General features: G+C 52.0%; 1 protein-coding gene across 1 annotated transcript; it reads right to left on the bottom strand.

Annotated features, from left to right (window-relative positions):
* Positions 1–1544: 1544 nt before the first annotated feature.
* Positions 1545–15886, bottom strand: GSG1L2 (GSG1 like 2). Its single transcript, XM_070394662.1, is given in 5 exon segments — positions 1545–1793; positions 3112–3308; positions 12962–13062; positions 13064–13265; positions 15700–15886. Coding segments are annotated over 5 exon segments (936 nt in total).
* Positions 15887–15985: the final 99 nt, after the last annotated feature.

The raw sequence follows: 15985 nt of genomic DNA, 5'->3' as shown, positions 1-15985 counted from the left end.
CTGTGGCCCTCCTATCAGGTAGCTGCCGGGTAGCTCGGACTGGCCTGGCAGCGAGCCATCTGGCCTTCCCGTTCTGGCTGGGGCTGAGCATAGAAAAGCTGTTCCGTGGAATGGAGCCTGTGGCAAAACAAGCCACTTGGAGGTGCGACAGGAACGATTAGAAAGAGCAGGGTTTGGGGAGCATTGCTCACTCAAGCGTTGTCATGGTAACCCATCTCACTGAGGCCCCGCTTCCTCAGCGGTGCAGTGGGCATCACAGTATTCTCCTGCAGGACTGTTGGGAGGAAAAGTAAGATACTGCCTGTTAACCCGGAATAGACCCGTCTCACAAGAAGAGGACTATTGTTATCTTTAATGATTATTAAGAATTTATCCCGCCGTAACCGGTTTGGCTCAGAGCAGAGCGTCGGCCTGTGGACTGAAGGGTCCTGGGTTTGATTCCGGTCAAGGGCATGTACCTTGGTTGTGGGCACATCCCCAGTAGGGGGTGTGCAGGAGGCAGCTGATTGATGTTTCTCTCTCATCGATGTTTCTAACTCTCTATTCCTCTCCCTTCCTCTCTGTAAAAAATCAATAAAATATATTTTTAAAAAAAGAATTTATCCCAAATGTCAAATATTTTAATTTTACAAGGGAAGCTGGAAGGATTGGAAATGGGGAGACATAAATAGCTAATCTCCAATTCAAGTGCTCACACCATCAAAACCCAGGAAACCGATCATAATCACACCTTCATTTGTGTGGTGACGATCATTGGGCCGGGAGGGGCCGGGCAGGGGCATGGATGATGGGCCGAGACCTGCCCCAGTGCCCACCACAGCCTCGAGGCCCACAGTTCCTTTCAAGGTGCATGAATTTGTGCACTTGGGCCCCTAGTAAAAAATAATAAAAGTAAAGAAACAACATTGACAACATGCCCCAACCATGTCTCTTTCCAGTCTATAAAGGTAACAGCTTCCTAACTTTTAAAAGTATCCATTAGGTTTACTTGTGCATGAAAACATTTCTTTTATTTAAATAGGTTTACAAGTCATTACTGTTTTTGCTGAACATTGCGTTTTTGAGATGCATCCATACTGTGTGCAGTTGGAGATCTTTCCTTTCACAGTATGAAGACCCCTCACATATTACATTTATTCCTCTGGGAGCAGGCACTCAGCTGGTGTGCGATACGGGGCTGTTACAAATAGTGCTGCTACAGACACACGGCTTTTGGTGAGCACTATTTGAATGTGAACGCATTGGGCCTTTTGGATGACAGAATAAGAAATGTTGGCTCTGATGACCTTCACATCTGAAGACGTAAAACGAAGAGGTAAATGTAAAGCCCACCCACCATCTCAGTGTCAAGGATTCCTTGAGTTAAGTCCCGGTGACCACTCCACACCCACAGGCAGGGATGGAGGCATTTGAAATTCACGGAAATGATGAGTCAGGAAGCTTCCAAAGAGCATTTTTGGGGGAGCAGCTTACACTGGGAGGCTTAAAACAGTATTACTATTGCAATGTCTCCGTGGCAAGGTTGGTTTGGTCCCTACAGAAGCTCAGGAGACGTACTGTGCAACCGTGGCCCTGCTGTGATTGGACACTTTACAAGACCTTCGTCGGAAAACCAGCCCACAACGGTACAGGCTCCTTTGCGAGGAGGCGGCATCCGGGTCTGCTGTGGTGTTGGTGGCGGGCTCTCTGCTGAAGAAGATCAGCTGACAGTGGTCGCCCATGCCCAGGTGTCCTGAGAACCGGCCGCCTCCTCCACAGTCACGCAGGCCTTCGCGGTGCAGCTTTCTGTGCTGCTGAAAACAGCGAGTCAGGGGACAGCATGGCGACTACAGACTAGTAGACACCCCCAGATTTCAGCTTCATGTTTCCAGCAGACGAGTCACATCATTCAAAGATTCTATTCTTTCAATTCTTTTTCATCCATCTGCTGTGGGTGAAGAGAGGCCCGGGACCCAGCATGCCTTCTCTGGACTGGGCTTATTCTGGAAAATTCCACTTTATGCCTCTTCAAATATGCGTTGTTCAACAAAACACGGAATTCCATGGGACCGTCATGTGCTGGGCAGGTACTCACTGGAGCCCAGACATGGAGAAGGGGCTGGGTTTGCCCTTACTGTGCGGCAGTGTGGACGTTACAGTCGCGTAAGCAGAGGGAGGGATTTTATTTGAAACATTCATTCCCCCTCCCCCCGAGAAATGATGTGTTCACTAAACACAAATACATTTTGAAATGGATCTGAACATACCTAGCATTGCTAGAATTTGGTGGTCCACAGCCCTCTCCCCCCTCAACCGCAGATTATGTGTCTAACAACCTGTGGCCTCCATAAAATGCTACTTTAAAATATTAGATAAGTTTATACAATATTGTAACTGAGCACATTAGGGAACATGCAGTACCCTACTGCCTCAAACCAGATTGCATGCTTAGCATTGTTTATTTTTAGAAGCAAAAGTGCCTGGCAATTTAAGCACAAGCATTCAAACATTCGTTCCACTTAACTGAGATAAGGTGTCATTCCATTCGACTGTTCTCCTTTTATCATTTGATTAGCCTTGCAAACTGATTTACTATAGGGAGAAATTAGAAAATTTAGGAGAAAAAATATTTTTAAAAAATAACACATTTATTTTTGAACTCATGTCTTTTCGATGAAAATTAAAAAGAAAGAATGGGATAGTTACACGTACTATCCATTTGTGTGTCAGTGAAGGGAAAACATTCTGGACTCTTCTGTCACCAGACCTGTGTGGGCAACACATTTACATCTTTCAGCTTCTCTCCCTCTTTGTGCTCATGCGCGCCCTCTCTCATTGTTATACTTATTAAACTCACGGCCCGGAAAGCCGGAGATGTTCATTTAAACTAGAGTGTCAATGGCTGATACCTTCAGTGAGCATGGCCTCACTTCCAGATGCTGGAATTAGAGGGGGTTTGGAGCAGGATGAGCTGGCGAGTGGAAGTCTCCCCGGGACTGCAGCCTTCCGAAGCCCACCCCCAGAGACGCTCATTGTGGATGTAAGGGCCCGGCTCGCCTGCCCTGGCAGCCACTGGCTAGTGTGCGGACACCTTGCCTGGGTGCCTGGTGGCAGGTGCTCAGAGAATCTCACCAGGACATGCCCTGCAAGGCTGGGAGCAGCTTCCGCTTCCCAAACATTTTCCAAAGCCTCGGGTTCTAGGAAGGGGTGTTGAGAGTGCCAGCTGCCGTTCTGTGACCCCTGCTTCTCCATGAGTTCCAGGCAGGCTGCTGTGTATCTGCCCATGACTGCCACCACCACCACGCAGAGGGCGAAAGAGCCCCAGGCCCCTAGGCGAGGCTGTCAACAAAAGGCTCCGTGAGGAAAGGGCGGGGCTGCGATCCAGGGCTTCCTGCTGGGGTCAGCCCTGTGAAGAGCTGGCTCCCAGCTCTGCCCAATTTGCAGCTGGGTTTCAGATGGAGACTCTCAGAGCCCAGCCAATGTGTCATTTTGATGATGGCTACGAGCGAATTCTGGAGTCACGGTGCTGTGTTGCTCTGGGGTTTGCACCGTCCCTTCCTAACTGCAGCCTTGAACTGGAGACTTCGCCTCTCTGCGTCAGCTTCCTCGATGCCGCCCTGGGGCAGCCGGCCGGCCTCCGTGGTGGGTGGGAGGGACTCAGCGAGCTAACGTGGGAGTATCAGCATCGCATCTGCTCCACGGGTCACTTTTTGTTACTGTGGTTGGGTCTGCCCCAGGACACCGGCCTTGGGCTCTGCCGTGTTTCTATGCCTATCGTCGGGAAGCCTAGTGCCTCCTGACACGATGGTGCACACTTGCCGTCTCTCACAGCCCCCGCAGACTGGTCGCTGAGAGACGACAGTCTCTAAAACCTGACATTTGTGTGTGTTTCCGTGGGCTTGAATTCTCAGGCAAAACTGACGGCTTTAGACACAATCACCTACCAACACGCCTACGACCCCTCTCAGAGCTTCCAGGCTTCTTTCTTATTTATTTATTTATTTATTTATTTAAATATATTTTTAATGATTTCAGAGAGGAAGGAAGAAGGAGAAAGAGACGGAAACATCAATGATGAGAGAGAAGCATTGATTGGCTGCCTCCTGCACACGTTCTGCTGGGGCTCAAGCCCGCAAACCAGGCATGTGACCTGACCGGGTGACCTCTTGGTTGTTACGTCGACGCTCAACCCCTGAGCCACACCTGGCTGGGCTCCAGTCATATTTAAACATGCCTTGCCAATCAGGAAGCTTGTGAGTAACTAACACAGGCACGCTCACCAACCCTGGGACCTATAGTGTGGGGTCCACATCAGAGGGAGCCCTGTGGTCTAGGGCAGCACGGCCGAGCCTTCCTGGTAGAGTGAAGTTCTATGGCATGGCCTTGTCTTCCATGAGAAACAGCGGCTGGGTCTCCCCCCACTGCAGTATTTATTAGGAGCTGTAGCTCAGGGCTTTCCCCCCTGAGCTGTGTGGAAGAATGGAATGACAATGACTTCATTTCTTGAGGATTTTACTCTGTGCCAAGCATTTTAGAAACATAATATCTTTAAAACTATGATAACATTTTTTTTGTTTCTTTTGTTAATGCTCACCTGAGGATATTTTTCCCATTAATTTTTAGAGCGAGTGGACGAGAGAGAGAGAGAGAAAGGGGGGGGGGAGAAACATAGATGTGAGAGGGACACATCTATTGGCTGCCTCCTGCTCTTACCCTGACAGGGAACCAAACCTGCAAGCCAGGTACGTGCCCCTGACTGGGAATCAAATCTGCGGCCCTTCGGTGCGTGGCGGATGCTCTAACCATTGAGCACACTAGCCGGGCCTAAATCTATGAAAACATTTGAGACGGCCCTCCTCTCTTTACAGGGTCCTGTCATTTCTAATGTGAATTGTTTGCTTACACTTAAAAACTAGGATACTTTACACAAAAATCTGAAACCTTCTGATTGCGCTGGACGCACATGGCAGCTATCAGTGGGGGCCGAGGTCAGTTGTCAATGTGATTTTCCTTCCTGTGTGAGTGGCTTGGTCTTCGTGCCTGGAGACCCAGAGGGGTTTTTCCTTTAGTGGTTTTAGTAGGATGTGTCTAGGACTTGCAGGTACTGTGACAATTTTCCCAGGTGTTTGCGGGGAGCTTTGTATTGATAGATTTGTTATTTTGCTCAAGAAAGTTTCCTTGCATTTTAAATATTAGTTGTTTCATTGTTGTGTTGTCTTTCTTTTTCAGGGACTCTAATTACAAATATGTCTTAATAACTGTATGGTGGGCAGTGGCCGCTGGGGGTGACTTTGGTGGTCCAAATAGAAATTAGTCTTAACTGGTGGTGGCAGTTATTTATATACTAGTATTAATGGAAATGGCTAAAGTCCTTAGGATGTACCTGAACTTATAAACATTCTAGCAGACATCTCATTCACACAGTTGAAACTAAGAGAGACATCCAGAAGGAGGCTTACTCGTGACCTTGACGGACCTTGGGGGACGCCAGGACCTGGGGAGGAGCTTCCAAGAGTCCACGGCCTGGCTCTTTGCTATGAAAATCCAGAGATTGGATTTTACCATCCTCTTCACAGAAGATAAGACTCGGGAAAGATGTTTTACACTCACCAAGCACAGCAGGGACCCACCCCTCACTGATGCCTCTCTGATGGCTACAGTGAGGAGGCATCCCCTGTCCACCAAAACGCACATATAGAACGAGCTACAAATAAATTTGTTGATTTAAACTACTGGGCTTTGGGGATTATTTGTTACTGCAGCAGAACCGAGCCCACCTGGACTGATACTGCCAGCCTTAGGCCAGTCTTTCTCAGTTTCCCAAACAGCATCCATTATGACATGAGTCTCAAATAATCTGCTTCTGGTCAGAGGGAAAGGAACAAAGTTAGTAATGATTTTTTAAAATGAATCTGTACAGATTCAGAACTATCTCCATTACTAAGTGATCCAGTTACTTGCCTTCCATCAGGCTTTCTAGAGAAAGAAAGGAAAGGGAGGATTGATTGTGCATGTACCAGGTACCCGGCAGAAGCCACCACCAGACTTATTCTGTGTGCCTGGGAGGTGTGCTGCACACACTGCTTGGCAAAGCGTGCGTTTCTGCCTTAGCTGTGTAGCTCCTTTGAAAGAGCTCAATCCATGAATGCCCACTTGGTGAATGGATCTTGCCAAGCTCTGATTTGGGGTGAGTGACAGATGGACAATTGAGACCACAGCCAATCACCCTGTGGGGTCCTGCCCAGGTGGGTACCCACTTTCTCCCCATTCATACTTCAGCCCCAAATTGAATCACAGATTGAAGTGGGATGAGCCCGGGAAATTGCCTGGTTGTTCCCTCCACAGGCAGAGGCAGTTTCAGCATTAGAACTGAGGTCTGCGGAGGCCCAGCCCAACTCTGTCCCCCCACACCTCAGACCCCCCACATCACAGACCCACAGCAATCCAGCAGCAGTAGGGAAGGTGCCAGGATGCGAAAATGCCCGAGACACGGGGAGCTGCTCCAATCTGGGCTGGGAGCAGCTAAAATGGATCTAGATGCAAAAGCTAAGCGGCATAGGTCATCCACTCTTCAGAGGCACGGCTTTCCTATCTCTGAAATGGTCCAATAGTCCCCACATTAGCCTTGCTTTGCACATTCACTGAGATAATGGCTAGGAAAACTTCTCTCACAGTTAATATGCGCTTAAGCCTTATTGGAATGAGCCAAGTCCTGTTGGGCAGGGCTGGCATCCTTGTTTCTATGGTGCTTCGTTTTATTGTGCTCTGCAGATACTGGGATTTTTCCAGACCAAAGGCAAGACCCTCCACCAGCAAAAAGATGACAACTCGCTGAAGGCTCAGATGATGCATAGCATTATTTAGCAACAAGTGTTTTTATCTAGTGTGTACATTGTTTTATAAGACTTAATGCTATTGCACATGTAATAGACTACGGCAAGCATGCCAAACTCAAAGGCTAACATGCCAAATAAACAAGGCATGCAGCCCGAGGGCCAGGAGTTTGACATGCTTGGACTACGGCATAGGGTAAACATAACTTTTACATGCCCTGGGAAACAAAGCAAAAAAAGTCATGTGACTCGCTTTATTCCTATATTCGCTTTACTGAGGTGGTCTCCTAAAGGTCGTCAACCTTAAGGTTTGCCAGCTCTTCCTCCCAAAACGGGCCCTATTCCTCGCACTCCTGCGCTGCCCCCTGCTGGGCGGTAGGAGGAAGAGGGACTCGCCTGGGTTACGATGCAGCCATTTAGTTGTGCTTTCTGACTTACATGTTCAGCAGGAACTCATCTGTCACAGAGCTGTCCACAACGAATGGCCAGAGGAGGGTGTGCGCACCGCCGGGGGCTGCGGGCGGGAGTCAGGGACCCAGCTGCTAATCCTCAGCTGCAGGGGCCTCACAGCTGTTTATTTAACTTTGGGCTGATGTCATTGGACATTTTCCCCGGTGGATTCTCTGAGCTTACAGCAGTGGCGGGATTATGATCACAGCAGCCAAAAATTGTCCTTGCCCCTGAGTGCCACCAGCGAGGTCCCCACAGCACCGGGAAAATCCCAGCGCTCACAGGACACGTGGGGCTGAGGCCGCCCTTGCTCCACGTCATCTCATCCGATCCTCATTACAACCCGGTGAGTCAGGCCGGAAGTGAGAGCAACCGATGGACACGGGGATGGAATGTGGCAGCTACAGCCCAAGGCCTGGCTCTTACGCCTGGTTCTGCCACACTCAGTGATCACGGTCCTCTGTGAGCCTCACTTTCTTCATCTGCAAAATGGGTAGAAGAAAGTCCTCCAACGGGAGAGTGTTTTGTGAACGGCCTTACACTTGTTTTTGTGTCTAATTACTGATAGGAGAGGCACGTACAAACGTCCATGGGCTGCAGACCTGATGGCCGGGCTCAAACAGGTTGGGGGCACCAGGAATGGAAACTGGGTTTTCTCACCTGAGACCCCAGTGCCTTTTCTTCGTCACTACCTGCTGTCTTTCCACGCAGTGCACGGATGACTACGGGTCTGTCCTGTCTTCCAAAGAGGCTGCCTTTTTCTCATCAGAACACAGAGCAGGAGCCAGGTACAGAGCCAGGGGCAGGGCAGAGAGAGAGCTCGGCGGCTCTCGGAGGAGATGAAGAGAATTCATAATAGCTTAGGAGGGTGAGGCTAGCCTGGGCGAAAACAGTTAGACATACTGACCCCTTAATTCCCACAATCCTCAGAAGTGGCGTCCCTTTTGAACAAGCCCAGCAGGATTAAAAAGAAAACCTTTACAAATCCCATGAAGCCAGAGTGGCGGGTGCTACAGCGCTCGGCAGTGTTGGCCAGCCACGCGGTGCAGCCAGCCAGCCTGGACGTGGTGGCCAAGTCCCCGGAGGTGGCCTCTGTCCTGCCTCCTTTGCTTGTTCCCCCACCGTTTATGGGGTGCCCAGGCACCCCCACCCCCGCCCTTAAACCTTTTGAGGTTAGCAGAGCAGCGTAGAATCAGAAATCAACACACTTTGTCGGCTGACTCATTGCCTGAGGGACAGGATGTTTTGTCTAAGTGACTTGTTCATTTCAGAAGGTGGAGTGGGAGGTGCCTTTAATGGGGCTCAGGTATCGGGACGGAAGTGCAGAGCCGTTCGAGGTGACTTGTGCGGAGGCCGTCCTGAGGTCGCACTCAGGTGAAGGTTCCCAGGGAGGGTCAGCTTTCAAGATCCGAGATGGAGTGGATTCAGAGAGAAAGGATCCAGTAGCCCCTTCCCCAGAACCAGGACCTCCCTGCTCAGGCTGGGTCCTCACGGCCAGCTCTCCCTGGCTCCCTACACCTGCTCACCTCTCTCTCTAAAGCACCGTTCAGGCTCCTTCACACTCACCGCCCAGTCTCCCGGCACTCGTGAGAAATCAGACAAAATAGCAGATGTCTGAGTGCAGTGACCTCCAGCCCCAGGCCCGGCTGCATTCGGCTGCACACAGGCTGTCTTGGGCCCCTATAATGTTCTCAAGGTGCCGGGGAATTCCACCTGGAAACCAAGACGTCTTCCCTGGAAAGCCAGAGGATCTACGACACCGAGCGCACAAGCCGCATGGCCACAGGCTCAGCTGAGCAAGAGGCTGTCCCCTTTATCGGAGGGTGAGATTTCAAGGTCATTGGCATTCCCTGCCAGCCCCGTTTCATTCCCTTTTGTTACCATCTCCTGTAAGCATTTTAAAAAATATATTTTTGTTGATTTTTAGAGAGGAAGGAAGAGGGAGGGAGGGGAGGAAGAAAGGGAGGAGAGAGAGAGAGAGAGAGAGAGAGAGAGAGAGAGAGAGAGAAACATCTACATGAGAGCAAAACACCGATCTGCCTCCTACATGCCCCCTACTGGGGATGTGTCTGAAACCAGTCATGAACCTGCAGCCTTTCAGGTGCATGGGATGATGCTCAACCGACTGGCCAGGGCCACTGTAAGCATTTATGTGCATCCTCTGATGTGTTCCTTATGTTTACTCTCTCATATGTTTGCTATTATTTTAGTCAATATGTGGAAAAAATTTAATTCGAAATATTTTGCTGTAGGGGCATCTGGTAGCACATGAGGTGGTGATATTTTCTGGGGGAAAGGCATTCTGGAGAAGACGGCCTCCTTTATTCCTCCTTAATAAAATGATGACAGTGTTTAGACCCTGTTTACCTGGATGATCCGTGTATTAGGAAACAAGTAAAAATGTGATGGAGGTTTTTAGATTGCTGGACACAAACACGTTTGTGGATCGTCACAAGACAATTAATTGCCCTTCAGTTAAGTTTTGGGTATTTTGGGTACCAGGCAAGTCTGGGCTCAGAGTGAAGGAGTTTGAGTCCCACGTCTCCTCTCTCAGTATCGGGGTGTACAGTCTTCAGTGGGGGCACTTCTACCTCCAGCTTCGCAGTCAGAAACGTGAGTCTGTTGTTCTCAGCCTTTTCCGAAGAGTGCCCCACTGAACACGGCTCGCAGAACGTTAACCCATGTTTTACACCCACAGTTTTCCTATGGTCAGCTAATGTGGGGAAATACTGGGGTGTGTGACAGTAACGGGTGTCTTTATTGTGCGGCTTCTCAGATATTTTATTTTTGTAATATATTTTTATTAATTTCAGAGAGGAAGGGAGAGGGAGAGAGAGATAGAAACATCAGTGATGAGAGAGAATCATTGATCAGCTGCCTCCTGTATGCCCTCTATTGGGGATTGAGCCCACAACTCGGGCATGTGCCCTTAAGTGGAGTTGAACCCAGGACCCTTCAGTCCGCAGGCCAACGATCTAGCCACTGAGCCAAACCAGCTCTGGCTCAGATATTTTAATGGACTAATGTGCACTGAGAATTCCCAAGAAGAAAATGTGATAGGCGACATTTTCCAGATTTGTTTGACTATTGGAACTATTTTTATTTAATTTTACAAGGATATCTTGACAAGCATCCCTGCGGAGTAATCTTTGAGTAAACCCAGCAAGGTGCTTATTAAATTCTCTTTCTGGCTGGACATCAAGGATATGAGATAGATGCACTTAAATCAGAAAGGGCTCCACACATTATTTCTACGGCACTTGGCCTTGTCCACGAATCACTGAGAACACCACCCTCCCTGGACTCCAGCGTGTGTCCCCGACAACATATGGAAGCCTTTCGTGTGTGATCCGTGAGGAGGTGGGGGGGTGTGGTGAGCAGTCCAGGGTGACAACAGCACCCAGGGAACTCCTGTCGCTAGAGACAGAGCCTGGAAGATCCCGACTCAGACCCGAGCTGTGCTTTGTCCCCATTGGAAGTTGAGAAAGCCCCTGCCCCCTCCTGGGACCAGCTGTTTCATCAGGAAGCCAGGGGCTGTTATCACCCACCTCACAGTGTTCGTGTAGACGAGGCACGTGCCCTATGCAGGTGGACAGCTTGTCGCTGTGTCTGGTCCAGCCTGAGTCTCGTGGCTTCACTGTTGCCTAAAAGTCGAGGTTGCCAGTCTCACCCTTTCCTGAAGCCCCGCCCAGGAGAAGTCTTTTCTCCCAGGTCACGGGTAGCAGCGCCCATCCACCTAATTCCCTAATGTGTTCTCCAGTCCAGGTTCTGCCATGGCCTGGCCTCGCTGGCATGACAAATGGTGACGCCCTCATTTGCTCCAGTTCGGCTTCTCCATCCTTGGGGATGTGGTCCCATTCACTTCCTTGTCCTGGAGGGACCATGACTCTGCCGCAGGGAGGAGAAGCTCTTGGGTGACCGGAGGGCCATGTGAGTTAGGTCCTCCCGTCGGAAGCTTCCTCCTGTCCCCGGCTTTGTGTTTGCACACAACCCCCGGACGCAGACCTTTGCCCGCTCCGCTGCCTGCCTGGCGTATCTGCGAGCCCAGTCTCCATCCATTACACAGTCCTGCTTTGAGGCCTGCACAGCGACCACCTCGTTCCCGCAAGCCTCCCTGGCCCAGGGCTGTAAACAGCTCTTCCTCCTTCCATTCCCACACCACAGTGAGTCCTGCTGTAGCCGTCATCGCGCTGTCCCTTGTCCCAGTGTTACCTCCGTCTCCCCACGGTGGCTCACTCACCTTTGCATGGCCTCATCCTCCTGGCCCCGTGGCTGATAGGGAAATGGTTTTTAGTGAATTTGTTCCAGAGGCCTTTGCTGGGCCCTGGGGCATGGGGAGGCTTATCAGAAATGCAGACACTAGAGAGAAAAGAGCTGAGGGCAATAAAATAACGCTATGAGGGTGGGATGTGGCCAGGCAGTGAGAGGCTGCAGGGAGAGTGAAGGTGTGTAAGAAAGAGCTTACCCTAATGACCCGAGGTCAAGAGAGAAATGGTTAGGGAATGTCCTCTCCTTCTGACCACAAGGGGTGCTTTTCCAGCGGGAAGGGGAGAGCATCCTGGCCCAGGCACGGGCATGGGCTGGCATGCAGCCAGGCTGCTCATCACCGCAGAGGCCAACTCCTGCTCCTCGGTTCTTTGAGGTAGAATCACCCTTTCCTGAAATACGTGCTCCAAATACCCATCCTCCCCGTCCCTCTTCTCTCTCCTCGTCCTTCATCATTTCCCTCATCACCAACCTGTCAAACCCACAGAAGGTTCAAAAGGTGCTGAGGAATCGGGCTGAGTCATATGGTGGGGAAGGGGATGGGCTTGTCAGCCATGAGACGTAAAGCTCTGAGCCCCAGTTTCCTCACTTGGAGCTGAGGGAGTGATCTTTCCTTCGCTGGGTATTTCAAGGGCAGCCAGAGCTGAAGGTTGAACTTGTCAGGGGCTGTGCTCTGGCAGGTGCTCTGCAGTGGGGTTCGCTCCCGGGGACCGTGGTAAAGGTCTGTTTCCTAAGAGAACCTCCATTCCTAGGCCCCTGACAGTGCAGGGACACAGGTTAGAGTCCAACGAGGTCACTTTTATTCTCCAGGGATTGGGCGACACTAGCAAATGCTGAAAGCTAATCCTATCCTATATAATAAAAGCCCAATATGCTAAGTGTCCAACCATTCGACCAGTCGCTATGACATCCACTGACCACCAGAGGGAAGATGCTCCAACTGGTAGGTCAGCTTGCTGCTGGGGTCTGGCCAATTGGGACTGGGTGAGACGGGCCGGACACACCCTGGAGCCCTCCCTCGGTCTCTCCCTGCCCCAATCTTGCACCGGTGGAGTCCCTCGGCCTGGCCTGCACCCTCTCACAATCTGGGACCCCTTGGGGGATGTCGAAGATCCCCACAGGCCAGGCTGAGGGACCCCACTGGTGCACAAATCCTTGCACTGGGCCTCTAGTGTTTAATAAATACCGACACCATGTCAGGCTCTGTTGCAAGTGCTTTGTGTGAATCTGGCCATATGCTACTATTGTTTCTCTTTCACAGATGGGAAACTGAGGCTCAGAGAGGTGAAGGGACTTGCTTAAGGAGACATACAGGCAGTTGGCAGCCAAGCTGGGATTCGAACCCAGGCAGCCTGTGCAGAGCTCCTGCTGGTGAACGCTGCCCTGCACCCACTCCTGGAGCCTAGGGCATGCTCACCTGTGGGCACACTCACCTGTGCAGCTGAGGCCCTCCTCGCAGGACTGCCAGAGCCCTGCGTGCAGCCTGCCCTTCGTGAACTTGTCGTCCCCCATCTCCCAATGTACTGAACAGCCGGCTCTCATCCCTCCTGCCGTCGCTGCCGCCCCTGCTGAAATGAATGCAGGGCCGCCCTCCTGCGTGGTCCTGGCACAGCGGCTTTGCCACCCTCCGGGTCCCCTCGCACCAGTGGCTGCTGCCCTGGGCGGTAAGGGAGAAGGCCAGGGCCAGGCAGATGGGGAGGAGGGCCAGTGCCTGCTGCCCCCGAGCCCTGTCTGTGGCTGAGTGAGGTGTGCAGTGTAGTATGAACAGTGGCCCCTTCTCCCCTCCTGGTCATGGTGCCCACCCTCCCCACCCCTGCCATCTGGCAGCTCACAGGCTTCCGTGGTGCTCCCGGGGGAGTCGGTGCATGCCAGCCTGTGGCATCCACGTGAGCGCGGTGGCCTGAGGGGCCTGGTGAGAGCGCACAGGGCTGGGCGCGCTCCATCACAGTGCTCCCCAGCGAGTAGAGGTTAGGGGGGCTTTCGGTTTTTTTCCATTGTAGTGAAATGCACATTGTGCAATCCGTCCCCCGAAACTGAGACGCTGTGCCCATTCGACGCTGACTCCCCATCCTCCTCCCCCAGCCCCGGCCACCACCACGCCGCTCTCTGTCTCTATGAGTCTGATCGCTGTGGGTGTCAGTGGAATTTGCCTTCTTATGACTGGGTTCTTTCACGTAGGATACTGTCCTCACGGTCCATCCGAGTTTACTCCTGCCAGAGCTTCCTTCCTTCCTAAGGCTGAGTAAGGCCCCACCGAGTGGGCGGGCCACGTCTTGTTGGCCCGTTCATCTGGTGCGCAGGTGGCTTGTTTCCACGTTTCGGCTACTGGGGAGGGTGCTAGCTTTTGAGGGAAGATCGGGGGGTTTGGGTGGGTTTCTGGGTATAGGCTCCCCACCCTTGCCCCTTGCACTGAGCAGGGGCCTCAGCGTTGGATTCGGGGAATCTCGGGGCCGGCCTGGCTCCCTGCCCAGCCCCACAAGGAGGGACTTCCTCTTCGATGGGCTTTGAGGGACTCGAGGTGCAGGCAGCTTGCTTCAGGCCCAGGTGCCGTGCAGAACAGGGGAGGGCGCCCCACCCCACATGGGCGCAGAATTCAGCCCGATCCTGGAGCCCCTAAAGCTGCAGGCAGAGCCCTTGGCCCATCACTCATGCCCTTACAATGGGGCCCTGCAGCAGGGAGGACTGTGGCGCGAGGGAGACTCACGCTGCTTCTTGGGCCGAGGGCATTCATGGAGCAGCGAGGGAGGGCAGGAGAGTCGGGGAAGATTCCTTGTGGCGTCTGAAACATACGGGTCCTTGATTACATATGCGGCACCTCCTGGAGACGCTCGGGTATTACTGAGCATGTACCGGCCTGGGCGGGTGGGAGAAAAGGCAGTGCCTGTGGGCTGCTAGCAGTGCTCTGTCCTGTCTGCTGCCAAAGGCTGAGGGTGTGCTGTCAGGTTTACCAAGTCTTCTCACTAGATGGCATCGGTTGATGGATGGGGGAAGCCGTGTGTGTCCCCACCTTCTAGAAAAAGGATGTTTTTGAGGAAAAGAGATTAGATAGAAGATTCTTACCAAGCTGGCATTTTCTTTGCCAGCACGCCACTTGGAAGCCAGCCTTAACTGGGCAGTTGCAGGATAACTGTACAACCACAGCAAAAGGACCAGAGCCCACCATGTGGGCACTTTGCTCCCTCTGTGTCACTTCGTCCTGCTCTCTGTTGGCCCCAAGAGATGACCACATTGGTTCCAGAGGCCACATCGTTAAGAGAGTCCATTTGGCCGGGGGGGGGGGGGGGGGGGCGGGGGGCGTGTCTTTGCTCATTATGAGCATTCGTTGCTAAGGATTAAAATCTTGCCACAGGCAATTCCGAAGACTTGCAAGGATTTCTATGAAGGGGTGTTCATCTGCTTCTCTCCAACTGTTCAGAATTTTCTCACTCAGATAAGCTGACCAAGATGAGTTCCTGCTGACCTGCATCTCATCCAGTCAGGATGTGGTCCCCTGGGCCTCCGGAGGACATGGCGGGGGATGCTGGGAGCTGGGCTGGGAGAGGTGGGTGAGAAGGGCCACACAGAGCCTTTCAGAGGCACGGTGATGAGACCACTAGAGAAATGGAACTGCCTAGAGCAGGGGTGGGCAAACTTTTTGACTCGAGGGCCACAATGGGTTCTTAAACTGGACCGGAGGGCCGGAACAAAAGCATGGATGGAGTGTTTGTGTGAACTAATATAAATTCAAAGTAAACATCATTACATAAAAGGGTACGGTCTTTTTTTTTTTTTTTTTAGTTTTATTCATTTCAAACTGGCCGGATCCGGCCCGCGGGCCGTAGTTTGCCCACGGCTGGCCTAGAGAGTTAGGGTAAGATAAGGCAACTTACCACATCGCTGTGGCCAGATGACTGGTCAGAGGACCTGGAGAGGTATCTTGGCTCTGCCGTTTACTTGCTGTGTGGCCTTGGGCAAGTAACCTAACGTCTCTGAACCTTAGTTTCTCAGCTGTCAAGTGGAGAAATAGCAGCCCTCACAGGAGTATCGTGAAAAGCCTTTGTAAAGGTGAATTGTGACGGGAAGCACAAATACGGTCGTAAGTGACGGCTCACGTGTCCCAGAGAAAGGTCTGCCAGGTGAGCTGCGTGATGTGCTCGGAATGAGTGGGCCATGCCAGGAGAGCGCAGCTGACTTTTCAGCGTGTTGCGTTGCTGCCGTGCAGACAGAACTCGGATCACCGATTGGGTGTTTGCTTCAGACCCTGGGTCAGGAGCTGCTCTCCTGGGCCGGGCAGCTGTTTCTTGTGAAGTCTTGGCACAGACAGGGCCCAAGGAGGCCTGGACAACCTCGGAGGCTGGGCTCAGCCCGGCCTGGGCCATCCCAACGCCTTAGCAAAAAATGTCTCCATCAGGAAGATGCCCACCAGGAGCTGGCTCAAGGCCCATCCTCTCTGCCGGCCATGCCTCAGGGGCTCGAAC

This window comes from Myotis yumanensis, unplaced genomic scaffold (genome assembly GCF_028538775.1).
Source record: "Myotis yumanensis isolate MYYU_CA2020_CCGP unplaced genomic scaffold, mMyoYum1.0.hap1 SCAF_16, whole genome shotgun sequence".
Taxonomy (NCBI): domain Eukaryota; kingdom Metazoa; phylum Chordata; class Mammalia; order Chiroptera; family Vespertilionidae; genus Myotis; species Myotis yumanensis.
The sequence above is the reverse complement of the archived record's forward strand: the minus strand, read 5'-3'. Positions and strand labels throughout refer to the sequence as shown.